A 27643-nucleotide genomic window follows, 5' to 3' on the forward strand; every position below is an offset into this window, starting at 1 on the left:
ATCAATATGACAAAAACACTCCAAAACAGTTACACAGAAAAGAGTAGTACAAGGAAGAATGGGTTTCTCTCCTATATAACAAGACAAGCTGTGCAAGTGGACTCTGCTCTGCCATCCCGAACATGGGGCCTCCTCTTAGACTCAGCAGCAGTCGTCCTCAGCCACGATTCAAGGTAGCTTACTAGCACCATATTGGCTTTACAATTCATTTGAAGGTAGAAATAGAGCATTTAGGGCAAATTATTTCATATTTCTAGAATGTGAATCCTAAGTTAAGCATATCAATTCTGCTTATACATAAGTGGTCAACACCTAGTGCTTTGGCCATATCTAACTACAAGAGATATTGGGAGATGTACTCTCTTATGGCTGGATCGCCAGTTCTACATGAAACTTGGGGGTATTATTATATGCCAAAAAGATGCACATCACACTGTGAGACTTGCAATGAAAACAGAAAATTTAAAGGTTTTAAATGCTTATATAATAAAGTTACAAATGAGCTAAATGTCTTTGCTTAAGAAGTGAGGAAAGAACAGCAAAATAAAGCAAAGAACAAAAAGTAAGCATAAAATTTTGAAATAAGAAAAAATGATAAAACAGTGTTCATTGGGAAAAATTATGGCATAGAACCAGAAATTATGGTTCATAAGAAGCTTGGTTTATTCAATTCTCCATTCCTTCCTCTTTTTCTCCCATCTATACGTAAGATTTCTAGAGGAATAATAAAATTACTGTACTCAATAGCATCTTTTCAAGTCTTTTAATTTTGTTTAAAATAAGATAAAGAATACAGATTAATGTACTAATCCTGGCTTCATTTATTCAAACATGCCTAATGCAAGGTGCTATGCTATGCTTTGGAGGGAAAAAATAAACAGATAGGGCTTTGCTCTCATGTTGCTTATTTTCTGTGTACCTTTGGGCATTATACTGAACCTTTTAGCCTATATCCTGATTTGTAAAAATACAGCCTTGGTGTGAAAATTAAATAAGATTATCTATGCAATGAACATAGCTTGGAGCCTAAACTAAGATATGGCAAGAATAAAAATGGATTAAAATTTTTTCTTTACTTAAAAGTTTGTACCAATTTTTATCATTTTATCTTATATGACTGTGCAATGTAGCCACAGAAACAGGGAAGCAAGTTTACAAACTATCATTCTTTGCAAGTTCAGGATTATGGTCAATATTAGGACTTGAGAGGGTAGAACTCTTTACTGGGTTGTTTCCTGAAATCAGATTTCTATGTAACTGACAGAAGGAATTGCCTTTCTTCTTGAATGCAAGGTAAATGCAATCTAGAAGATGCTCCACAGATGAGACAGATGAGAGCTAGAGTAAGGAATTAGACAACAGGAAATAAGAGCCTGCTTGTGTTAACCCAGGATCACCTGGAAAAGCGTACTCGCTAGTGGAAGTTTACTCTATGTGCTATTAGAGAATTAAAAATTCTACAATATTATACAACTTCTTTTGCTCTAATTCCATTTCTGAAATGAAGAATTAACTTTCTGAATATCAATGTTTTCCAAAGAACTTGGTACCAACTTGGACATGGACAAAAATATCTTTAATGGATAAAAAGTTCCCTTTAATCAATACGAATGAATAGATCATTTTTAAGTTTGGTGATTGGAAATCACTCTGCCAGTTGTGGAGCATCTGGGTCAACTCACAAAATTAATGTTCTTACCTACACTATAAAGAAACATTCTAAACTGTCCCCAGAGGATAGCCATCAAGGGAAAAACAAGGGAACTATTTTAGTCTAAACACTTCATTTAACATGAGGCAACTGTAACACCAAGATGGCAATTTATTAAGCAGGTCAATGGCAGAAGCAGCACTAAAATCTGTCTTCAAATTCATAAATTTGTTTTGATTCTTCTACCATCAAATGCTAAATTAATATCCAAAGGCATATATTTGTGTTTACTGTAACAGTTTTTTTCTTGTCCTTAAGAAAATAATTTTTTGGTCTTTCAATTTCAGAGTAGTAATTTACAGAAATGAGAAACAAACTTTCTGAAAAACATAATTTTAATACATGTTGAGGCTTGTTCATTGGTTTTAACTTTAGTTTAACAAGGTCAAGGCCCAGGAGTCAAACTCCAAATAGGCCACTTAGCTTTCTAACCATTTCTGCCAACATATGTTGGTTAAAGAAAACTCTTCACTACTGAGGGGATGAGGGGGACCCTACAAAAGTAAACCATACATTTAGAAAAAAGGTGTCACTTTAAAACTGTCTTTTCTTTGAAAAGTACTTATCTTTTCATTCTTCTTAGAAATGGACGTTCTAAAAAGCAAACTACTGTTAATTCTAGGGCTTTAAACAGGATATTTCCAGTGTCACCTCCTCTACCCAGAAAAGCCAGTTACATATTTATAATTGTAGATTATAATTACACCTACTATAAATTAGCACATAAAAGAATATTCTGGGCACATGAAAGTATAGGAGATTTGGTGGAAACAATGTAATTTTAATTTTGTAATCCATATACTCAAGTAATCAGTAACAGAGCGTGGCCCACTGGCGCCTGGGCTGTTTTCTCAGATGGAATTATGAGCCAGTCCCAAGAGCTAACAACAGGTCTGTCCAGATGCTAAGACCAGGGACTTGGAAATCGCCATCCTGAGCCTTACAGGACTCGAGGGCAGTTAGAACTTCATCTTTCAGAGGTGGAGGGGCCTGACAGAGGCTTTGAAACCTGCCGTACAATTCCTCCCAGGACACATCCTGGGGCTCAGCTCTAACCCAAACGCCTTCCTGAAGGTCGTAATGCAGATGTCGACCCCAGGTTTTCAGCAGACTCAAGTAGACCCGGGACAGCTCTGGATGGCGGCCTACGACTGAAGTTAAAAGCCCGGCTGGAAGGTTGCGGCAAAAGGTAGCCAGGATATCTGGCTTCCCCAGCAGCCAACGGACCAACTCTTGACTCCCTTCTCTGGGTGCTTTGGGGGCACCCAGTTCCGACTCCTCTTCCTGGGGTGGGGAAGACGACGGCGTTAGCCGCAGCGCGGCCGCTATTACGTTCAGGAAGTTGCCCCGAGGCAAGCGCTCCCACAGGCTGCTGAGAAACCGGCTGGGGCCCTCCGCTTCGGCCTTCCCCACCTCCTGCAGACGCTCCAGCAGCAGCTCCGCCTGAGTCTTCATCACTGAGTCCTCCAGAAGGACCGGGTTCTCTCGGCAGCTGATACTCAGCATATGGACAGCTGACCGGCGGCGGGCAAGGAGGGCCAGGCGGCCTTGGAGCGTCTCCTCGTCGCCGTCCGGGACGCCAGGGCCCGGAAAGAGTTGCTGCAGCAGGTAACGACAGGCAGCACCCCCGAGAGCCCGGTTCTCCAGCAGGCGCAGAGACAGCAGGAGGTCACAGCTCCCCAACGCCTGGAAGTTCGTCAACCCGGGGACTGAAGCGGGGCCGGAGCCGCCCACCTGCCTCCACTGGTTTTGCAGCCGCCGCTCCAAAGTTGTGCGAATGCGCACATGGCTGTCAAAGCGCCTGTGGATATGGCGCAGGTACCGAGCCCACTGCAAGGCCCTGCGTACAGTGGCGGGATCCCAGGTGCCGACATGGCTAGTGCGGGAGACAGCCAGAACCTCAGAGAAACGTTCCAGGTGCTGCAGGAGTGTTTCCATGACGGCGCGTTTCCAAGAAGGCGCGCAAAGGCTTTACTTCCGCTTTCACCTTGGAGACGGAGACTGCGTGTTGATTGGAGCCCTGTGAAATGACACGCCTCTCTATGATGCTATTGGGCAAAGTCCCTGTCAATCTAATATCCTGCTTTAATCCGGGTATCTTGATTCTGGGAAACTTAAAGTGGAAAAAAAGTCCCGCCGGTTTTACTTTCGCCTTAGTTATTGAGGAGGCTGATAGGGGAGGGGGAGAATAAATGTAGGGCACTTAAGCGAGAATTCCGGGAGCCAGGTGCGAGATGCAGTTAGTCACCAAAGTCTCCGTGCTTCCTCTCGCTTTGGAAATAATCCCTAGTAGAAATTTCCTGAGGTTTGCCTTAAAGATATGTGTTGAGGTTTATCATTAGGTCATACCAGAAACAAGCTGTTACGTGCAAGTATATAAAATACGTTGTTTAGTGTGAAATATGAAATATTTTAGTTCAGTTTAGTTTAGTAAAAATGTACTGACTCCAGTTAGTCAATGCCAGCACTATGCTAAATTCTGGGCCTTCACAATCTTTCATTAGTTAGAACTGAAGCCCAGATTAAATGGAAAAGAAAAACTTCAAGATTAATGCTTAATTACAAATTTTAAAGAAACTAAAGTTTTTATTTCAAAATTGCACAGAAATTTTGTTGAGAAATGCATAAGTGAACTAATTCCAGTCAATTAGGCCTAGATGATTCAGAGAACACTCTCTTACTCTGAATTCAAAGTTGGTAGAGCAGGATTGACAAATATGAAGAAAGAGTCATAATAGACTGTGTCGGTGTTTACAAGCTGAATAGTAGGCATGCTGAAGAGCTAGTTGCTGTTGCTTTCTTCCTCTTGATGTTGCTGTATAATTAAATGCCCCCCTCATACCCCATTGCAGTCACTGCCCATCAGTGTAGTAAGATGCCACAGAGCACTATTTGCCTTCTCTGTGCTACTCTGTCTTCCCCCTGATCCCTCCCAAACCATTTGTGCCAATCACAATATCCCTCAATTCCTTTCTCCCTCCCTCCCCACTCGCCCTCCCCCACCCGTCCCGTTCTTAACCGCTAGTCCTTTCTTGGAGTCTGTGAGTCTGCTGCTATTTTGTTCCTTCAGTTTTGCTTCATTGTTATACTCCAGAAATAAGGGAAATCATTTGGTACCTGTCTTTCTCTGCCTGGCTTATTTCACTGAGCATAATATCCTCCAGCTCCATCCATGTTGTTGCAAATGGTAGGATTTGTTTCTTTCTTATGGCTGAATAGTATTTCATTGTGTATATGTACCACATCTTCTTTATCCATTCATCTATTGATGGACACTTAGTTTGCTTCCATATCTTGGCTGTTGTAAATAGTGCTGCAATAAACATAGGGGTGCATATGTCTTTTTGAATCTAAGAAGTTGTATTCTTTGGGCAAATTCCTAGGAGTGGAATTCCTGGGTCAAATGGTATTTCTATTTTTAGTTTTTTGAGGAACCTTCATATTGCTTTCCACAATGGTTGAACTAGCTTACATTCCCACCAGCAGTGTAGGAGGGTTCCCCTTTCTCCACATCCTCACCAGTATTTGTCGTTCTTAGTCTTTTGGATGTTGGCCATCCTCACTGATGTCAGGTGATATCTCATTGTGGTTTTTATTTCCATTTCCCTGATAATTAGTGATGTGGAGCATCTTTTCATGTGCCTGCTGGCCATCTGAAATTTCTTCTTTGGAGAATTGTCTGTTCATATCCTCCGCCCATTTTTTAATTGGTTTATTTGCTTTTTGGTTGTTGAGGCATGTGAGTTCTTTATATATTTTTGGTGTTAACCCCTTGTTGGAAATGTCATTTACAAATATATTCTCCCATACTGTAGGATGTCTGTTTGTACTGTTAATGGTGTCCTTTGCTGTACAGAAGCTTTTTAGTTTGATGTAGTCAGTCCCATTTTTTCATTTCTTATTTTGTTTCTTTTGCCCGAGGAGATGCATTTAGGAAAAATTTGCTCATGTTTATATTCAGGAGAGTTTTGCCTATGTTGTTTCCTAAGAGTTTTATGGTTTCATGACTTACATTCAGGTCTTTGATCCATTTTGAGTTTACTTTTGCATATGGGGTTAGACAATAATCCAGTTTCATTCTCCTGCATGTACCTGCCCAGTTTTGCCAACACCAGTTGTTGAAGAGGCTGTCATTTCCCCATTGTATGTCCATGGTCACATAAATTTAATATGCAAAATCTTCATCTCTATTTATACTATCATAAAAAGAAAGTTTAAAATAAATTTTTTTTCACCAAGGCTCATATACATGCCTCTCAAATTCTCTTTGGTTGACTGCTATGTGCCATAATGTAACAAAAATCGGAAAGCGCTGCCCTGGAATAGGCATTCTACCACAATTCGCTAGGAACAGGGGACAACAGAAGAGGCATTGTGATACAAATTAGCCTGCCATCGGTGTCTGTAAATAGGACAGGGAGAAAGTTAGTTGGCTAGTTATTCTCCACTCGTACTTCCTATTTCACCCTGTGCATTTTCTCCCTTCTTTCCCCTGCTTTGCAGAGAGGACTGGCCTGATCCTTAAAATCTTAAAATCTATGTCAGCCTCTTCCCTTGCCCTCTGGCTTGCTGCTGAGTTGACCAATAAGAGACATTAACAAGCAATCAAGGGGAGGAAAGGGATGTAGGGGTTTCCTTCTGCAGCTCTCCACAAAGGCCTCAGGATTCTTCGTTCCTCTAGAAGCTCTCCAAGGCCTCCCTGAGCTTCTGATAGCACCTATTACTCCCTGCAACCTTAGGGACTTCCTGCTGTTGCTAATCCCTGTGCCCTCGCATACCTTGTTAAGTCCCTTAAGCCTGGCCATACATGTGTAAATATTGCTCTATTAAATTATTTTCAAAATCCCCACTGACTGTACTTGTTTCTTGCCAAGACCATAACTGACATAGTTGTTTAAGTTTTCAGCCATTCTTATAGTTAACATAGTCTGTGAGTCATAATATTACCAGTCAGTATGTATTTAGGGAATGGTGAGTAGTCTAAGGCAGTGATTCCCAAAAACCTGTCATTGCTATACACTGCTGCCAATCTATGACAATGTCATCATTGTTAATGATGAGAAATTAACTTGAAAATATGTGACAGAAAAATGTGTTTTCATAAACCTAATTAATTTAAGTGAAGGGAAAAAAGCAGTTCATATATGATGGTGATATTAAATGGTGATTTTGTGTTTTCTTTGGAAAAATTGAAAGTTTGCTATTAATTCCTTAGACATCGACTTCAGAATATATGTGTGTGTGTACACATATACATACATATAGATAGATAGATAAATCTGTGAAATTCATAATTCTGCAAATCTTCTGTCTAGTGAGGGAAATGGTAGAATTGTTTGTAGACAGACCCAGATTATGGAGACCTCGAAATAACTGTCCTAAGTAAGGAATAGGGTCTGTATTCAGTTGCCATTCAGATGCCATTGACAGTTTTGGAGCACAACAGTAACATGGTCATATCTGAATAAAGCAAAGTAGAGAATTGGTTGTATCCAGCTAGGACAAATGGCTAGAAATGGAGGTCCGCTAGAAAAATACTGCAATAGTCCAGGACAAAATGAGGGTTTCAATAAGGAAGTTACAGAGGAAAAATTAAGGAGGGGTGTGGAGAGGGTGGATCTCAGATTTGAAAATTCTTTCTGAAGAAGAATCAATAGACCTTAAGGGAGAGAAGACTCAAAATTACTCTGCATGTTCTCTTTTAAGTGACTGGGTGAAGTCTCTTTACCTTTGGAATGGAACAAATGGATTGGTATTGATTTTGACTGAGGTCAGTAACTGGGAAAGAAAAAATAAACCTTACAGCAAAATGGCTGAGCAAAAATTCTTATGAATTTGTTGTTTAATCCCAGATTACTGTAATTCTGCACACTCTTTAGGATGCCCTGGTTTAGCGTATTAGATTAATTGAACATGTAACTGGTGAATACTATGTTAACTCCAAAAGACATCTTGATTGCATAAGAGTTGCATTATTAAAAACATGGATTAAATTAATGCAAAAAGAAGAATTTAAACAAGAATTTCTCTCCTTTCTTAAATAATATGAGCACTTAACTTCTTACCTCTTGAATTATTAATATTTAGATATTACTTAAATACTTGAATTAATCTCACTGTAAGAAGCTACTCTGATTTTTATCCTTTTTATAATTTTTCATCTGGTTGGGCAGCTGTTTTGAAAAAAAATCTATATATAAGGCACAATGATGAAGTTCACGCTGACAAAATTAAATATATAACATATAGTTTTAATACTGTATATCAGTTTACAAATTATATACTTTCCTTTGTGTATGAAGTAAATGGGTGAAATTCCTAAGAAGGAGATACTTGAACTAAATAATTGAACTAAATTTACTTTGAAGATTTCATTTTTCTTTTACAATTAGTGATTTTTTTCTAATGTCCAAATCAGAAAGACAAAAATACAAATCAGGCTCTCTTTAACTTTGAATTAGAAGTTAGATTTCATGGAGGAAAGTTCTGTAATAATGTCTGGCCGCTTTTATTTTCATCCCACAGTTATCAGTATATTGCTATGCAAGTACTTGCCAGGAAGGGCTTTTTTTTTTCTGGTTCAATAACTTTTTAAGTGTCTGTTGTTCCCATTTTCAAGTCTCCAAAACTTTTATGTGAATTCTTTCAGCACATTTTTTTCATTATTTCCCGACCTTCTTTTTTCTGGATGGCTGAAGTTTCCAGACATATAACCTGAAATGTCCTAAGAGAATTATATATAAAAAAATAAAGTTAAGGAAATGGAAATAAAGTATGCATGTGTAACACATGCATATAAATATATAAACTCACTTTAAGTTTTCCTTAAAAAGGCAATAAATGAATCTAATTTTCCTTATTAACATCCCCTCACTGAATAGCAAATATGAAGAGAAGTTATCAAGAAACTTTCTTGTTTTTAATAACTTCCAGACCTAATCTTAGCTCTTAGATTGAGCTAGTCTGTTAATATCATTAATGTTGAGTGTTTTCCCCAAAGATTCCTAGCATTTCAAAATAAATTGGCTGAAGTAAGCCAAAAAAGTGATTAAAACAAAATTCACAATGTCACAGAGACACTTTCTTGGAATGTAAAAATTCTTTCTGGTAATGTTTTTATCAGTTCGTTACCAAATTTTAAGTATAAAGGGAGGCTTTAAAGGGAATATCCCATCAGATTTGAGGGAATCACCCCATTTGAAGAGAGAGACGAGTGTTTAAAGCAAAAGAGCCATAGCTAATATTTCTTTTCCTTTTCTTTCTTTTGAATGGATTAATGAATGTTGTAATTTTCTAACAGTTTGCATATCTTTACTTACACAGATCCAACAAGTAAAAGCCCCTATTGTTATTGCAGAATATGGTGTGTCTTCATTTTTTCCCTGGTTGACGTAATTTTGGTACTCAACTGTTTTATTGATGCTGGGCATAGAGGAGGAAATGCATACAACCAAGTGACAGCTCTGTTACCAGGATGTTGGTAGTACCTGGATCCATTTAAAGGCATTTGAGAATTCTGTGGACAATTTGGCATATCAGAAAATGCCAACAGTTCAAAACAAGACAAAATTACTGCAAGAATGTTAGGGTTAGGGTAGAGAGAAGAAAGTAGTGATAATAAGATTTCTAAAATACATAGCATGGGAAATACTGATAAATTTTTCAGAACGATATTTTCCTAAATAATGTTATTGAAATAGTACAAAGTTAGGGATTGTAAGCCACAACATAATTTTAAACTTTGACAAACAATGTCAAATTTAAGGTAAAAAATTTTGTTGCTAAAAATTGTAAGTTTTCAAGTGTGTCAACCTAAATAAAGAGGTAAACTGAGGCAAATTCAAATTACCAGAAATTGAGTTTATTCAGAAATAGCAGAGGAATTGCAATTTGAGAAACACATGCTGTAACAAGCTACAGGTAAGTCTGTTGAGGGAATGGGGCAGCTGTATTTATGGGAAAGAGTCCATAGAGGGGAAAGTCCATCCGAGTCTAAGCAGTAAGTGGATTGGCTAGAAGATAGAGAGGGATTCTTAGCAGTGTTCATTGGTCAGGAGATAAGTCTTGTCTTCTGTAAACTGGGCATTTAATGGAAATCAGTCTTCCAGTTCTTACATTCTGTTCATCTGAGGCTGAGTGCATGAGATGCTCCATTTCATATCCACCAGTTCCATTTTAAAGTGAAATCCTGTTACAAGTGTAACATCCTTAACATTTTTCTAGTTCAAATGAAATGTTCTGTTTTTGCAATATGTATTTGATTTTATCCATTTAAGTGAGAAAAACAATTTGGTATTCTCATCCTCTGCCCAACCAGGAGAATGTCTATTAATATCTGCAGTTCTATGTAATGAGAAATGATTGAAGTGAACACTATGTTCTAGCTTTACAATGTGATGATTTTAATTAGCTCATTTACAGATTTTAGTAGAAAAGGAAAAAAACAGCTTAATTTAATTTCAACAGGATGACTGAATAGCTCTATGGTGTACTTTGGGATCAATTTACTTTTTATTGCCTATCCTAGCTGTTAAATTTTCCCTTATTCTTCTCTACCTTTTCAGAGCCTAAAGTATACTAAACCTGGTGCTCAAGATAATCTCATTAGGTATATGGCTGAGGAGCATAAACTACGAATATTAACCGAGTACCTAAAAGACAGAAAATTGGCAGGACTTCTGGCACAGCATTAAAGGAAATAGGCAGTTGAAATGGCCAAAAAAAAAAACCTCTATTTTGAGAAAGGTGGGTTATTTTGGGAACAGTCATAAGATATTTGACTATGTTAAGTTGATTTTGTGTGGCTTCTCTTTTAGAAGGTAATCCAGAAATCAAAAACCTACTTCATAAACCATCCAGGATATGTGGCTTAGTTAAGTAGTATTTGCATAGTGCCAAGTTTGCCTTCTTATTTGAAAATTTCCTCCCTCCCTCCCTCCCTCTTTTTCTCTTCCCTTCCTTCCTTCCTTCCTTCCTTCCTTCCTTCCTTCCTTCCTTCCTTCCTTCCTTCCTTCCTTCCTTCCTTCCTTCCTTCCTTCCTTCCTTCCTTCCTTCCTTCCTTCCTTCCTTCCTTCCTTCCTTCCATCCTTTCCTTCCTCCTTCTTTCTGCTCTTTTTCTCTTTTTTCACTCATTTGCTTCTATATATGGTCACAATAAGACTTACTAGCTTTGCAGAATACAAAGCACTCAGAAAAAGGGAGCTAATATTATCTTGAGTAGTATAGGTTTTTAAAAGTGTGTTCAGAAATATATGCAGGCTTTATTTTATGATGTTTCCAAAAGAAAAAAAAAGGCACCTTACCTCTAATATGACTAAACCTGTCTCATTTCTACCCCAGAACAGTTTTGTTCTTCCTTTCTCAACTGCTTTGTGCCTAATGTTTCTTGCACCTGCAATCATTGTCTTTTCTGCTTCAGGTGAAACACTTCCTTCTATGCTACAAACCCCACATCAAATATTACCTCTTTCATGAGTTTTTCCCATAAGTACAGCTGAAAGTAAACTGTTCACTCCCGGTTCCTGTAACACTTTTGTTCGGATCATTAATTTGTCATCTACTGCTCATCGCCTTTACTGCCAGTTAGGTTCTTTTTATAATCCAAATATTTAAAGACATGAACCCACTGGATACATCACCAATGTGGGCATATTGCTACTACAAGGGTTTAATGATCCAAATTCATGGTACAAGGGTCCTTTTTGCACAAAAGTAGTAAGAGCACACAGGCTAATTACATTTTCAAGAGGATGTGTGCATTTTAGCTCCACCTTAACCTGTTTGAATGAGATGACTGTGTCTTCATAGTATTTTTAATGTCCACAACACTGTCTATAGTACCTGACAGGATGTAGGAATACAAGTTGATGGTGTGGCAAGAATATGCACTTTCTTAGACAACGAGACTTCTTTTCATTGGACTTTGAGCTCCTGAGGAGCTAAGTCTTTGCACCTTTGGTTCCTAAGACAATCACTGGTACGTAGTTGGTGTTCAGTAAGTGCTGAGCTTAAATTTTTTTAGAATCAGACAGGCCCTGGATGAATACCACTGTTGCTTATAAGTTTCCCTCAGGCAAGTTACTTTTCTGATTCTGTTCCTTCATTCATAAAGAGGAGATAAAATTTTTCCTAATGTTAGAAGGACTCAATGAAATCATGTTTGCAAGCCTCTAGCACTGCTATAGTACATTATGTATATACAATTGATATTAGTGAGTTCTTTTACTCTTTCTCATTAAGGTATATAGATTTATGATATCTATATACCTTATGTGGTGTGTGTGTGTGTGTGTGTGTGTCGGTATATAGACAGAGGAATGAAAAGGATATTTGAGTTGTGAGGACCGTCAATATGAGAAGAAAAAGAGGTGAGCAAGATGCATTAGGAAATAGCTTATTAATTTTTCTTCAACTAATACTTTTTGAATCCAAAGTATGTTCCAGGATATAATATAATAAAGGATAGAGTCACATCAGCCAGAACAAGTCTAAGAAAGAAGAAAAACTTCGGATACTCAAAATTCAAAGGGTTGGAATGTTTTAAACACAGCCCCAGAGATATGTGACAATCCACCCAGTGAAAGGATGTATTTCTAACTGATTTAACTAATAATGCATAACAGAAGCGACACTGTGTGACTCCTGAGGCTAGATCCTAGAAGGCCTTGCAGATTCCACCCAGTTCTCTTGGACTGCTTGCTCTCAGAACATTGCTCTAGCAACACGCCCCCTAGGAATCTGGCAGCAGAGCTGCAGGAAGGCCAATTCACAGGAAGCAGCCTTCAATCACCCAAGCCCAGGCACTAGATATGTGAGTGATAAAACCTGCAGATTATTGCAATCCTTGAGCTTTCCCACCTGAGACCTCAGGTGTTGTGAGACAGAGACAAGTCATCCCTTCAGTGCTCTGTCTGATATTTCCAGTAGACTTCATTAGCAAAATTACATGGTAGTTGTTTTACATCACTAAATCTGGGGTGGCTTATTGTACAACAATAGTAACATTAGTGGAACCTGGAACGTGAGGTGGTACCTGGGTGAAGGTGTTTCATTCAAAACCAGGCTAAAGACTAGGAGACCATTATCACTTACTGGTCCAATAATATTTTTAAACCCCTTTAGTTGAAATTGCTTAAATAATGTTCTAAGTGTAAAATAACTTGTAAAGTAACTCATAGGTCCAAGTGTGAGAAATAATAATATAAAAGTTACCTATTTTTTCTGACAAAAGAGACATTCCTTCCCAATGTGAAGTGTCTCCCTGAATTTTTATTATGAAACTAAGATTAACCATAAAAAGTTATGGTTAACATAGAGCTATATAACTATTCCTCATGGCTAGAAAAGGAAAATTTTCATCAGAGGAAAAAAACATTGTGTGATACACCTGAATTAATAAACTATTCCTCATGGCTAGAAAAGGAAAATTTTCATCAGAGGAAAAAAACATTGTGTGATACACCTGAATTAATAAACAAATCTGTTAGGAAATGAATTGAATTAAACATGAATTATACTACTAAGAGTCCGAACTTCTCAATATGGTATGCAAGACCAACTAAAATCTGATCAGAGCCTCATCCCCACTACTACCCCCTGTCGTCTCTGAACCCCTAGGCTCTCTGCACTGCCTCTCATTCTCTGAAGACTGTATGTTCTCACACCTCCATTCCTGTCCTGTAAGGGTCACCCCGCCATGCTACCTATTCTGATCCCCAGAGACCTGATGATCTTACATCTCTTTGCTATTCATTAGACTGTTGTTTCTGTCTATACTTAGCACTTATTTCATTCTGACTTTGGCTAATTCATATGTCTGCTTCCTTCCCCAGTGGAAAACTCTTCAAGGGAAAGATTATGTCTAATTCATCTTTGTACTCCCACAATACTCATCTTAGGTACTTAGTAAATATTTCCTAAATTATTTAAAAAAACATAGGCAACAACCTGAAAAAAGTCTGTGATATGGCAAGATGCATTCCAAAAATGTGATCAGTGTTCTCCATCTATTCTTTAACTTCAAATTGGTTTGAAGAACTTGGAAAACATGAACAAAAGAGTGACTGTAGTTAGTTGAAATCATAAACTCCAAATTGTGGAAATCACCAGTTGGTTTTGGAAAAAATTAATGTCTCTACTCATGAAGGCATCTATAAAATTCCCATACATAATTTGGTTCCACTTATATACTCTGTCTCATTGAAAAAATTAGTGCATGATTTAGCAGACCTCATAAATGCTTCATCTGTTCTCTCAGCAAAGAAATTAAACCATAAAATGTAAATCATATGTTTTCTTGGTACAGGGCCTAGTTTTCTTTCCTTACCTTCTATGTGTCTAGCACAAATAATGTTAAATATTAAATTTTAATTAGCAAAGTTAATGCAATATTTAAGGCTGTATATATGAGACTTTATAAATGAATAATGCTGAAAAGAGTGTTAAATAAACATTTTATCTATAGAATATTTTTGTACTTCCCGTGGCCCTGGGATAGTTTCTTCCTGTTATTTCATAAAAATATTTTACTTCCTAAAAAATAAAAATATCTTTACATAGTATCCTATTGTCTGAGTAAAACTTAGGACCAAAGTTGTTCATGAATGAGGAACTAAAAATGTTTAAAAATAAATAGGAAATTTTTATTTTAATCACATCTATAATTTCTACAAGCTGTAAAACCATAGCATATACTAGTTGTTGACATCTCTTCTGATTCTTGACTTAGATTTTTGGGACTTAAACTTGGCTATATTTCCTGGAACTTGAAGCTTTTCATAATCTCCTGCAACATATGTCATTAATGAAGAAGTTGGATAACTTCACAATTGTTCTTAATTCAGCACATGACAGACACCAGCACCAATTAGGGAGATCTGCCTAAGGCATAGAACTTTGAAAACAGATTATCTGTTGAAGCAAAGAGGATTTATGTAAGAAAAAGAAAAATTAGAATACAATTGTGTGAAGGAGAAATTGGATGCATGTAAAGAGAATGTTCATATGTTGGAGGAAATAAAGAACAATGTGTAATCCAAGTCAACTATGAGGAATTACTCGAATTAAAAAGAAATTTTTAAAGCATGTAGAAGTAAACCTTCAACTTTGACAAATCCATAACCAAGTGTTAAAGCAATATTAAACAAAGGAAAATCATTCCCATGCTTTTCTGTTCATAAGCTATAAGATGTATGAGCTAGAGAAAATTACTGACAGTGGAAAATGTCAAGGGCAGTTCAAGTTAAGAGTGGATATCATGGGCAAGTATTGCTTTTTACTTTCCCATTGATGTGTCTGTCGTGTGTGTGTGTGTGTGAGTGTATGTGTGTATGTGTGTGTGTGTTACATACTTTTATAGCCCTTACATACTTTTATACTCTGTGATGGACGTTTTCGTTTTTATACAAAGTTTTAATCTTTTCACTCATCTTTTCTTTAGTTTTATTTTTACAAAGTATTTTAAGACAACTTACAGAAATTCATAAGCATAGCAAAGTATCATCACTATATTTCTATGAAGAGGTGATAGTGGGGAAGAAGGAATATTTTAAGACAGAAGGACAATGAAGCAGGAAGAATCTGGTAATCATGTAAGAGGAGAGGAATTCTAGATGTGTGGGTAAGATGAAGAAAGGAAAGCAGTCAGGATAAAAACAGAATTCTCCAGTTTTTGCTTTAGGTTTTACAAAATTTAAAGATTCTTTTCATGGAAGGACACATCAAAACACACTGACACTTGGAGAGATGAAAGTCAGAGCTCTTTATTAACAGCTCCAAAAGAAAGAAGGCTGCCAAGGGCCACGCAAGGGTTGCACCCTGATACAGGGTGCCAGACAGCTGGAGCTATCTGGGGACAGTTTCTACATGGCAAGCTGGGTGGCTTTAGCTAGTTTTCCAGAGCTCCCTGTAGATTGGTGAATTTGAGCAAACCCCTAAGACACGGGGACTCTCCCGAGTTGTCTAGTGGCCCCAAAGAGAGCGGACGCTTAGTGTTTCAGAGTGAGAGCCCAGTGAGGGCAGTGGTGAGCATGTGCACTTAACTGGCTGCTCCAGAAGGGGAGCTGATCAAACCTGTGTCAAGACAGCACAGAACAATCAAGCTGCCTGTAGTACACTTCCCTGGACCAAAAAAATCTAAACCCATATCTACCTATCTATATGAAGAGAGCCAAACAAACTCTACATATAACAAGGCAAAAGCAAAGGAGAACAGAAAGAGTAGTAGGGAAGGAAAACACAGTAGGTTATCTTCTTCTGAACCTGAGATTCTTTATGAGGTCCTCTCCCCTCCCCTCCTTCCCTTCCCCTCCCTCCCCTCCCCTCCCCTCCCCTCCCTTCCCTCTTCTCCCCTCGACTCCTTTCCCTTTCCCTCCCCTTCACCAGCAGGATCATGGCTGTTTCCTCAGCCTCTTTCTCCAGGGCTTTTATTGTCAAACAGAGCAGCCCAGTTATGTGAGCATCCTATCCTGGCCCATAATCGTACATTACTCCTAATACATTTTGTTACAATTTAAATTCGTTACATAATTCAGTAATGAGCTGGGTCTCCTTGGAGTTATATAACTGGCAACTAAACTATTATAAATGAAAATTAATATTTCTACTTTTATTCAGCAATTTCCCAGTATTTGATGTGAGAGACTTTAAGCAATGGGTGCATTTGTGAGAAGAGGGAGAATTGAGACAACTGAATACTGGCATAAACACATAGGATTTGCTTTTAAAAGATGCAATTATCTTGGATTCACCCTCTTAGTTGGCTCTACCGACCCCATTAATAGCTTCCCTTGGATATCTGTAGCTCTGGTGGGAAGGGTGTTCCTGGCCCGGGGGAATCTCCTATGAAACTAGTTAAACCAAAATAAGTCAAGGTAAAGGGTAGGGTGGGAGAAACCGTTTTTTGTTGCTCAGAGCCACAGCTTGCTGGAATTCACTAGCTAGGCCTTCCCCATCTGTCTCCTCCCACCAACTGCTCCTGCTCTGCCCCCTCAGCTTGCTCTCTACTTCCTGCTTTTCCCTTCCAGAAGGAACTCTACTGGCAGGTCCTTGGTGACTGGCAGACACCAGACCAATCATGTATCAGGAATGGAGGGGCGGAGAGGATGGCTATTCTCTTCCCACCCCCTAACCTGGAGGCTGCAGGAAGCTGCAAAGGTAAATACCTGTAGATATATAAATGGCCCAAGGCCAGGAGGGAGATTCTAGAAGTTCTACCATTTACCTACAGTATCAAATAGTGATCTCAAACTTGTCCAAGACTAGAAACCTAATTTCCATGCCTTTCAAAATGAGATAAGTTAAAACAAAACAACAGACTTCTCCCCAAAGTCTTTCCCATTTCAGTAAATGGCAGCATAGTTTTCATAACTGCTGACACAAAAAACCTTACCGTTCTCTTTGTCTGTCTCTCACACTGTATATCCATCCATCAATGATAGCATTTTAATCATAATTTAATATAAAAATCATAATATATCATGGACGATGTAGTATTGTAGACTAGGATGTGATACTCACATAATTCATGTGCCTCCTTATGAAATGAATATACAGGGGAGAAAGTGGTAAGAAAGAAAGAAAAAGAGTGTGAAGAAAAGAGAATAACTACTCTGATGAGATCCAGAGTTGAATTACTTACTGTAGCTCCATGGCTATCACCCCCATCCAAGCCACTCTGCCCTCTCACCTGGATTATTACAATAGCCACCAAACTGTTTGCCTCACTCACCATGGCCTCTGCCCAGGCGTTAGAGGGACAGGTTTAAATTATAAATCTGCGCATGTCACTCCTCTGCTCAAACTGTAAGAGCAAAGTCCTTAGAAAGACTTACAAGGCCCACTGGGATCTGGACACCACCACACATTTCTCTGACCTTATTTTTCCTCCCCCTTTACCTGTGCCATTGGAGCCTTCTTGATTTCCACTAACACTTAATTTATGGCATTTCCTTGCCTCAGTGACTTCATACTGTCTGTTCATCTGTCTGAAATGGTCTTAGGGAATCTTCACTGTGCACTTACTTCCTTTGGATCTCTGATCAGAGGCCTTCTGTGCCCACATTTAACATCTGCCTTCCCTCAGAACTTTCTATCATGCTTACCCTCATTTTATTTTTATGACGTTCACACTTACTATCACCTGATATATTCTGTATTAATTTTATTGGCTTTTTGGTTGAATGTCTGTCTCACTGAAGTAAAATTCAGGTTCTGTGAAGTTAGGGAATTTGTCTCCCTTGATAAACACAGATCATGCCTCATTTTAATAATTTATTGCTAGCAGAATAAATACTGCTTAAAGAAAGCAAAGTTGCAGAATAAATGGTACATCAAAGGAAAGATGTTACTAGGGAGAAGTAACTTCTTGATTTTCTATTCAAGTATATAGAGTCATAAGAACAGGAAGAGTTAGTGACTATTAGCTGTATAAAACTACTTGAACATTAATTATGCATTCTCATAGATTAAGCAGTTTTTGATACAGAAATGCTAGTCTGGTACTGAAGGAACATGTGAGAACATCAGTCATGCTTTATTTCAAATGGAATATGGTGAAAACCCTTCCAACTTTCATTTTTTCTTCTTGTTTTCAAACTATGAATGTTTATGTTCAAGCTAAGAGTTTAACTTGTATAGAAAATGAGAAAACAGATTGCTGAGAGTCCTGAGGACAATGCATGTTTAAATGACCACCTGTGTTTGCTGTGGTAGTTAATTTTATGTGTTAACTTGACTGCCTAAATATTTGGTTGAACATTATTCTGGGTGTTCTTATGAGGGTAAGATATTTTTGGATGAGATTAACATTTAAATCAGTAGATTGACCTATCTAACTTGGGTTGGTAGGTCTCATCTAATCAGTTGAATGCCTTAATAGAATAAAAAGGCTGACTCTCCCCCAAATAAGAGACAATGCCTGGCTGCCCTTGAACTGGGACCTTACCTTTTTCCTGCATTCCAGCTCAAACGGAAAGCTTGGCTCTTGCTGGGTCTTGAGCTTTCTGGCCATCAGACTGGAACTACACCATCAGCCTTTCCTAAGTCTCCAGCTTGCCAACTCACCCTGTGGAGCTTGTGACCTGTCAGCCTCCATGATTTCATGAGCCAAGTCCTTATACTAAATCTCTTTCATTCTCTGGATTATTCAGCCTGTTTAGGTCATGGCAGTTCAATAATAAGCTGCCTTCCCTGACTCCCATCTATTCTCTCCTGCAGCCAGAGCCAAGAGGAAAGAAACTAGTCCTTGTAGGCTTTGAAACCATCTGGTGACTTTTCCTGGTCAGAAGCTTTCTCATCTGCTATGTCCTTTTTATGAGTTCTTTGTCATACTGCTCCAAGGTATTTGACTTAATTCTACGTGACGAGTGATGTGGAGCCCTCAGTTCAGGGGCAGCTCACCTGGCCTTGAGTTAGGATACCTGACAGTAACAGTCTCCTCTTTTCATAAATGATTCCATTATTTTTCTCTCAGAGTATTTTATGTATCATACGAAACATTTGAACATGAATTCACTTTGGTTTTCTTAGACATAGTTATGTTAATATATAGGCTCTTTCCTCTCCTTAAAAGAGAGAAAAAGGAAAGCAAAGATGGAAGGAAGGAAGGAAGGGAGGGAGGGAGGGAGCAAGGGGGAAGACATGAACCTGAACTTTACCTGTGCTGTCTGATAGAGCATTTTTTCTGTTACACACTGTGAGATCCTTGAGGGCAGGTCCTGCAACATCATCTTTACATAACAAGTGCACAGAGCAGGTTGGTGAATGAATGAATGAATGAACGAATCATGAAGCCATGAAGTTTCAATCATGAAATGAATCATAAATTCATGATTTAGACACGAATCATGTCTAAAAGGGTGTAAAATGGAATGTCATCAAGTGGGGAAGAGAGAAATATTCAGAAAAAGAATGTGTAAAATTCTCTTCTGTATGTTTTTAATGATGGTAATATCCTTATTCCAGGGAATTGTTGTAATGAGACAATAGATGATTTAGGTGCTCTGTTTATAATCAAATACCTAAAATCCATTTCATACTTGCTGTATGTCAGACAGTAAACTCAGTATTTTATAAGTATTATTTTAGATTATGCTCAAGACGTGCCTATGAAAGAAAGGCTATTTATTAACCCCCATTCAGAGATGTGGAAACTGATAGTTTAAAAAGTTGAGTGATGTGCCCATACTCTTTAGCAGATAAGTGAAGAAACCAGAAGTTGGCCCTGGCTTTGTCTGTCTTCCAAATCTGAATTCTTAATTATTATGTAACTGTAGTGACTATTATTATTACAATTTAATATGTCTGTTCCTTGACAGCTGTGGTGGTGATAATGACTGGTGAAATAATCCCTTTGCAAATGGTTCTAGAGTCTACGTGGCTATGTGACAGCAGCAGGATGGCCACATTTCCCTGTGCCAAGAGAGGCCTCCCTGATGCTCAGCCCTTCCTGCACAGGTCTCTCACTTCAGGCCAGGTGTGCTACCTTACATGGCGTGTTGCCTGGTTTACTATTTGGTAGTAGAAGAGCCCTTCAATGACATAACTTTAAGGGCCATTTCTCTAAAAACTTCATGTAAATCAGCAGTTGGCAAGGATTCCATGTTTGTGAACTATGTTACACTTTCAATAATGGAAATTTCAGCAAATTTTCTCATCCTTACACAAGTAACCTAAATTTGTCATTATCAGTATTCTCAAAAATAAATGGATTACTGGACCAAGGTTTACCTGCAAGAGAGTCCAAGAAATGTGATAGTAAGATCTCACTTGTAACGTAAATTGTACTATATGTAACACTGGTGCCGTCTTTACAGAAAGATTTTTGACGAGCACAGTCCTTCCTTCCTGTATCTGTCTCATCATCCAGTGACACTTGCTCTTTTCTTGTTCACATAGTCAGTGGTTTTAGGGTTCATTTATTCATTTATTCAATCACTCAACCTCCTTGGGTTTGGTACTGTGCTGAGGACTTGATATACAAAGTTGGATACACTTGTTCCTAATCTCTAGGGATTCACAGTTTAGTAGGGGAGTTAGATGCTTAAGAAAATAACTGTTATACTACTGTATACATGAGATGTAAAGAAGTGAAAAAATTCTCCGAGCACTGGATGAACATAGCAATATTTCTGTCAGGGAGATCAAGAGAACCACAAAGAATATGACTTTTAATGCTGGTCCTGGAAGAATAAATCTGATTTCTGCAGAGGGAGAACATAAAAGGTAAAAGATCGTTTTAGTCCCAGCATGAGAAAGCCGTGGAGGTGTGAGGGTGTATGCTCTTTGGGACAGTGTGATGTTACATCGTGTCAAGTTTACCGCAGACAGTATATGTATATGCGCATCTGTTTTGTACTGTATAATGAAACCATCTATTCATTGACACTCTGCCTCAATTATGATTGGTTTTTCTCCTTAGTTTAGTTTCTAAATCAGATTTTTTTCCAAACTGTGGGTTGTGATATTAATTTATCAGTTCTCCCTACAGCATTTCTTTTCAACTGAATGGCATAGAAAAAAATAGACTAAAGCCAAATAGAAAAACATCAGAGTTCATTAACTGAGGAAGGTAAGTATTGTTTTGTGAAACATGTTTGGTTGTTTTGTCTGAGTGTTGTGTGTCTGTTCCATAATGTATTTCTTATTATGGGTCACAATAAAAAAAAAAACCTCTGAAGTTACTGAAGTAGTAATACTCTATTACTTTTCACTGTACTCATTATTATATTGGTTATGATTAAACATTGAGTCCAAATCAAGCTTGGTTCTTAATGAAGTGACAAGTGACACAGACTGACCTCATTTATAAGCCTGGCACACTGGCAGGCATCTGTTTTGCTGAACTCTAGTTACATTTTACCAGATGGAATGATTCTAGCTTAGGAATGAAACCATCATTTATAATGTTATTTTAATGTTAGTTTTCTATTCTCTGTTCCAAACTACTAAATTAAAGATAATACATAAAAATCTAATCAATTAGTAAGTTTCATAAGAGACTGGCTTCTTCTATAGTAGTCATTTATTCATTCAACAATTATTTATTGAATGGTACCACATGCCCAGTTTTTCTAGATGCTGGAGATAACTGGTGTAAAAGAAAGACAAAGTTATTGAAAGAAAAATATTTTATATTAAACATTAACATTAAATTTGAGCTTCTTGCTATTAGGATGGCATAATATTTTAATAAAGGATTTAGAAGCAAGTCACAAAATACTTAGTGAAGGAAAAATAAAAAACCAAATTCCAGCTAAAATGAGGAAAATAACACAAGAGTACATACTGTGTAAGATATTTAAAACCAGATGAGATAAATGGCATATTACATGAAGACTTCAATCTATCCCTTGTGTAAAAAATAGAAGACATGTGCTCACATGTAACACACATTTTGCAAAAACATGAGCCTTGCACAGTAGGGAATGGATATCTATGTTTCTGTTGAGGTGGACTTACGAAGTTTAAAGTTCTCCTTTGAGAGTAAAGCAACAGGTTTTTTAAGTTACACATCAAACTGAGAGTAAGCCTTGAACTTTTCACATGAAAGTCCTCACATTTAAATTTATTCTTTATATAGTTTTATATAAGAATGGTGATGAAAAGTAATAGCATTTGCTTTTTGTCCCTACAAGTATTTGTAATTACCATACTAGGACTTACAAAATCCATTTTGTTTGCCATATGACATTTTAAAAAATGTATTTCAATATATATCAATTGAAGGCCTATACTATGGGCCAAGATGTTAAGTAGGGAGAGATAAACACTGGTAAGTATTTCAATAAAATGTAGTACGTGTTTTCACTTATTCCATTGCATCATATATTTTTCTAGCCCCATTGCACAGTGCTTTCTGCATCACTCTTCTCCCTTCCTTCTAAAGTTATGACTTGCCATCTTTAAGCGTATCTCAAAGCTATTTAGGAATATAAGAATGGCTTGGTCACCTTTGGAAATTTATTTTACCTTAACCCAGTGTCTCTTTCCACATCACTGAACTTATTTTGAAATGTCCTTTAATTTCCATCATCAACTGAGGGCTGGTTTGACTTTTCAGAATGAGTAGGTATATATTACTTCCATGAGAGAGAGGAGAGAAGAGGGAGAGAAGGGGAGGTAGAGAGGGGAGCTTACTTGTAAATGAGGAAAATAGAAAAAAAGAATGTATTGCTCATTTTACACACACACACACACACACACGCACACACACATACACACACATACACACATTCTTTTTCGAGAAAAGGCACAGTTCATATTCAAGATAGTATTGAAGGTTTAGATTGCTCAAAGCACATAGCAACCCAGAAACATTCAATATTAAAATCCTCTAAATTGTGAAAACTTAAAGGAAAACCAAACTGTTTTCTTTAAATCTGGCTTGGCTTTCTCTTTTATTCTATGAAGTGTCAAGAATGAATTTAGACAGTTTGAGCCCGTTAGAGAAGCATTCGCTTCCTTTCCCTTCACATCAAGGAAGCTATAGTTGAGTCAGTTGGACAACAGTTTCCTAAGACGAACATGTTTAGGTAGAGAAAGTTCTTGGACAAAAAGATTGTTTGATTAATGTAAGTGACTGATTGCGATACATAAATAGATATTTTACTTTGAGAAATGCAAAAGAAAGATCAAATGGGCATTGTTACAAATGCTGGAAAAAACATTTAAATGAAAACATTATTCTGATACCGCTTCGGAAATCTTGTGTATTATTTCTCTTCTGTCAACAGAAGAATATTCAACACAGCTCTCAGATGCTAAGGGAGAAAATATATATTTCTCCTAGTGTTTTGCTTTTGGCCCTTGCTAAAAGGGTAGAGTATCTGATATTATGTGGAATTTAAAACTGAAAATAACCTGGAAGTAAAGGTCCTTGGAGAGAGTAATTTGAGTGATTATATTTTCCCAGTGCCTCTGTGAGCCTCCTTATTTTCCCAAACTGGGTTTGCAGTGTTCCTGAGTCAACAAAACTATTGCTTTACACCTTGCTTTTTATAACATTAATATTGAACAATGTGGCAAGAATTTTTATATCTGGAGAGGAATAGGATCTAAGCTTTTCATAATTCAAGGTGTTAGTTTCCTTGAACTCTTATTATATGCCCTGAGAATACTTAAGTTAACATTTATTGGCTCATGACGTTTTGATCATGAAAAATTATCAAGGATGTTGGACTTTTACTTAAATTGTACAGGTTCAGAAACTCAAAGTACTTTGTTGGGGCTCTAGGAATACTCACATCTGGTTAGATTTTGAGAAGATATTATTTAAAACATTTACTCAAATTCATCAGTAACCTATTCTCTGTGTTTGGTTGTTTATATCTAAGCAGTAACAGAGGACTTTTTATAATACTGTTTCTCCTTAAAATGAGGAATGGTTCCTTTTCCTTCCTTGTGGGGAGCTAAAGAGGAATATGGTGCTGAGAGCTGCAACATCACACTGAACTAAAATACAAGGCTTGCAGTTCAGTGCAACCAAATTTTCCATCTGTTTTTCCCCCCTCTTCATTATTTGTAGTGTTCCTACAAACAAAGATTGATGCAGTTTCTAGATGTCTTAGAGCAAATAACTACTTCCAGATGAAGCAATAATAAGCGCAAAATGCCTTTTAAAAATTGTATCTAAAATCATCCACATCACTTGGCTATTGTGGAGCCACAGGTAAGTTAGTCACCGTGTTAAAAATGGTTTCCGCGAGAGAATCAGAATACCTGGGTCACTGCCATCATACCCACTGGAGGGAGGCGCACCTGAAACCCATGGGCACAAAAACAAGACAACTACCAAATGCGTGATTTTCATCTAGACTCCATAGAAAGTGGTGACCTGAGGTGACTGGCACATTAAGCAAGAAGAGGTCACATGGATATTATAAGTGAAGCAGGAACTTGAACGTCTGTCTGCTTCCTGGGAAGACTTTTCGTCTCAGAATACACATACTAATAAACAACAGTTGGAGAAAATTGTCCATGACAGTCAACATAGTGCTGAGCTGAGGCCGAGAGAAGCAAGGGTGGGATTGTATTTCCGTTTGTAAAGCGAAAACAGCCGTGAGTGAGTGCAGCCTCTTCTAAACTCTGGTATTTGAAGAGAATTGTAAGAAATTAAATTGTCCAACTTGGAACAAAGACTGGCCGAAGTTACTGGAAAGCTCATGCCTCTGAGTCTGCAAAAATCACTGGCCAGGAAAGCAAAACTTTTCCAACACCCAATTTTAATACTGTGCAAAAGCCATTGACTGTTAAACCCTGGAGTTAAATATGATCCCCTTACCTTCCCCCGCCCCTTCTCTCTTAGATTAGTGTTTGGGGGACCAAGACGGGGTTGGAGGTTGGCCCCAAACTCGGAACTGCTGCCAAGGGCTTGTAATACAATCTCTCCCCGTTTGAAGGATAAATCAGTGTCAATTGCGTTTGCTGTCCACCAGAAAAAGTAAGCATTTTACTTCCGCTGGGTCTATGTGGACTGATGAAATGTAGGAAATCTGTTTCTGGCAGCGGGGAGAAAAGCGTTTCCCCAACAGCACCAGGAGGAGCCCTCGGAGAAGTATGAAGAGGGGCAGCGCGGCTGCAGATGCCGCTGCCGCGGGGCTGGAGGGCTGCGAAGAGCGGCCGCAGGATCTGCGCCGGGAGGGGCCCCGCCGCGAGACGCCGCAGGAGCCCGGTCGGGAGCCCCGGCGCCCCTGAGAACTGCTGCTGCCCAGCGCCGACGCGGGGGTGAGCCCGGCGGGCCGGCCCAGCCCCCTGCCTCCTCCGCGGCTGCGCGCGCTGCGCAGCCAGGGTTGGGGGCGCCCCTGCCCGCCTGGGCACGTTGGCGGCGGGGAGGGGCGTTAAAAATACCCTCGGGGACTTGGCTGGGAAGGGTGAAAGCCGCGGACAGTGGCCGGGTCTGGCGCTGAATGGGTGGTCGCTGCAGTGGGTGACTCTGATCTCTGGAAACAGCCCTATGTTCCTCATCCCTATTGTGGAACAGCCCAAATGACCGCCGCAGCAAAAGCCGGCTGGGGCGGCTCAGCCAACCAGGGACAGAAGTGGGGTTTTCTAATTAGACCAGCGATAATAAATGCACACTTATGCACCCGTGCATAAGGGTCCCTGTAATGCATGCTCACTGTTGTCTGTTACTGGGGAGAAGGCGCGGAGGGGGATGATCTTAATGGATCCTGAGTGTTTTGCTTGAGTGGAGGAGGCCGGGACGGGAGGAAAGAGCGCGCGACACGTGTGACTTGGGGTGATACTCGCTGTTTTCGACCGACGGGTTTGGCGGAGTTAAGCTTTGTTTTCGTGAATAAACAAACGCTAGCTGGTGAATCAACCCGCCTTGGAAAGATTTTGCGTAGTCTTCTTTTCATCCTAAGAGCAGGGTTTGGGAATCTGAAACTTGGGGATCAGAGTGACCAGCTTTGCTTTGGTGGCATTGATGATTCTGGCAAAATTACATTCTATCAGCCCAGTAAAGTAAATTGTAATTAATCTAGCCCAGACATCCCAAGTTTCTACTGTCTGAAACAGAGAGGGAGCAAAAACGGTGGTTAACATTCTCTTTTCTACATTGCAGTACAATTGGGGTGGGGTGGGTTCAGTAATTTCCTCTAGTTAACCTTCCTGGAAAGCAAAGCCCTAACTCTCCCCCACCTTCATCTTCACCCTTTTGCGGTCAAGAATTTGCAAAACTTTACTGTCCCTCTTGCAAACCCCTGGTCTCCCCAAGAACTCTGTCCAACAAAACGGATCAGTAGTGTATGGGAGATCTTGTGCCGAGGAAATAAAATCTGCATGTACACAGGAACACCCATTTGGCCTCCTAGTGTTAACATAAAGGCTCTGACAGGTCGGATGTGCCAGCGAGGCAGAGGAAGTCCACCTTTCCTCCCCACCTATCCCCTGAGATTCACAGAAGCAAGGCGGAGAACAAGCCCTTGTGCTCATTGGTTCTTTCCCCCAACCTCTTTGCAGTGTGGACACTGATTAACTACCGCTGGGATCTAGTTTGCCCAGCCTGTCTTTGAAATCGATCAATGAGTTCCTTCTCAAAGAATGCTTCCCCGTAACTGGGGAGAAGGAGGTGGTGGCCGTGGTGGTCCTCTAACATGGGCGTTCCTGTTACGACTGCCTAAGAGAAGGTAAGGGACAGATGTCTGAGGCTGGGACAGGCAGCCTTTGCAATGCACGCTGCAGCCTTTCACTCCTGGCTCCCTGAGTGGGTTCTGCAATGGAATGGGAGCTTGGATTTCAGCCTGTACGCTACCAAACTTTAGGCTTATTTCTTCACTTCAGTGCTGAACAGTTTATTTTTGTGATGTGGACTGTGCTTTACTGGGAAATTCACGTGACCAAATTAATTTCACTTGGTGCAAAAGGTCATGTGACTGCCACTGTGTTTTCTAGTATATTGGTAAGAAATCTTCGTTAAAACTTAAACTCCCAAATATGGAGAAATGTCAGGTCCTACATTAATCCTAAGTATGTTAGGTGTAATTTTAGAACTTTGATTCAAAACTGCAAGTCTGCGTTATAGACTTCTTGGTGCCTTTGGGAGGCCAAAGTTACCTTGGTTGAAAACGAGTAATGAAGTTCTATCAATTGGTTTGCAGAGTTTTGTTAAAACTGCAGCTGGTATTAAGGCTGTTTTGGTATCTATGTGGTTTTGATAGAGGTACAAACAGGACCCCACTGCTTCATTTCTCTTGAGTTACTATCAAGGTTTTCCACACAATGTTTTCTGACTAGAGAAAGAACTGGAGTGAAGGTAGAAAACCTCATTTGTTAAAATGAGTAAGATGCTTGTGTAATTCTTCTGTCCTAGATGATGCTTTCAGGGTCATCTGAATTTTCACTAATATTTTCCCTTACATGAGGGGAAAAAAAAAATATATATATATATATATATACATATATACATACATATATTTAACAGTGTAGAACTCT

At 38.9% G+C, this 27643-nt stretch overlaps 2 protein-coding genes across 7 annotated transcripts in view; one reads left to right on the plus strand and one right to left on the minus strand.

Moving 5' to 3' along the window:
• Window positions 1–983: 983 nt before the first annotated feature.
• Window positions 984–3687, minus strand: FANCF (FA complementation group F). The gene has a single exon (XM_036932728.2). It carries the CDS (start codon window positions 3647–3649, stop codon window positions 2573–2575), a length of 1077 nt encoding a protein of 358 aa, XP_036788623.1. The 5' UTR covers window positions 3650–3687; the 3' UTR covers window positions 984–2572.
• A 21341-nt stretch (window positions 3688–25028) lies between these two features.
• GAS2 (growth arrest specific 2) overlaps window positions 25029–27643 on the plus strand; it is a 121420-nt gene continuing 118805 nt past the window's right edge. For 4 of the 6 annotated variants that reach the window (XR_005034082.2, XM_036932714.2, XM_036932717.2 and 1 more), the window contains exon 1: window positions 26689–26838. The gene's annotated coding sequence lies outside the window, so the exon portion shown is untranslated. The other 2 variants (XM_036932716.2, XM_036932715.2) reach the window with 2 other exon arrangements.

This window comes from Manis pentadactyla, chromosome 9, assembly GCF_030020395.1.
Source record: "Manis pentadactyla isolate mManPen7 chromosome 9, mManPen7.hap1, whole genome shotgun sequence".
Classification (NCBI taxonomy): Eukaryota; Metazoa; Chordata; class Mammalia; order Pholidota; family Manidae; genus Manis; species Manis pentadactyla.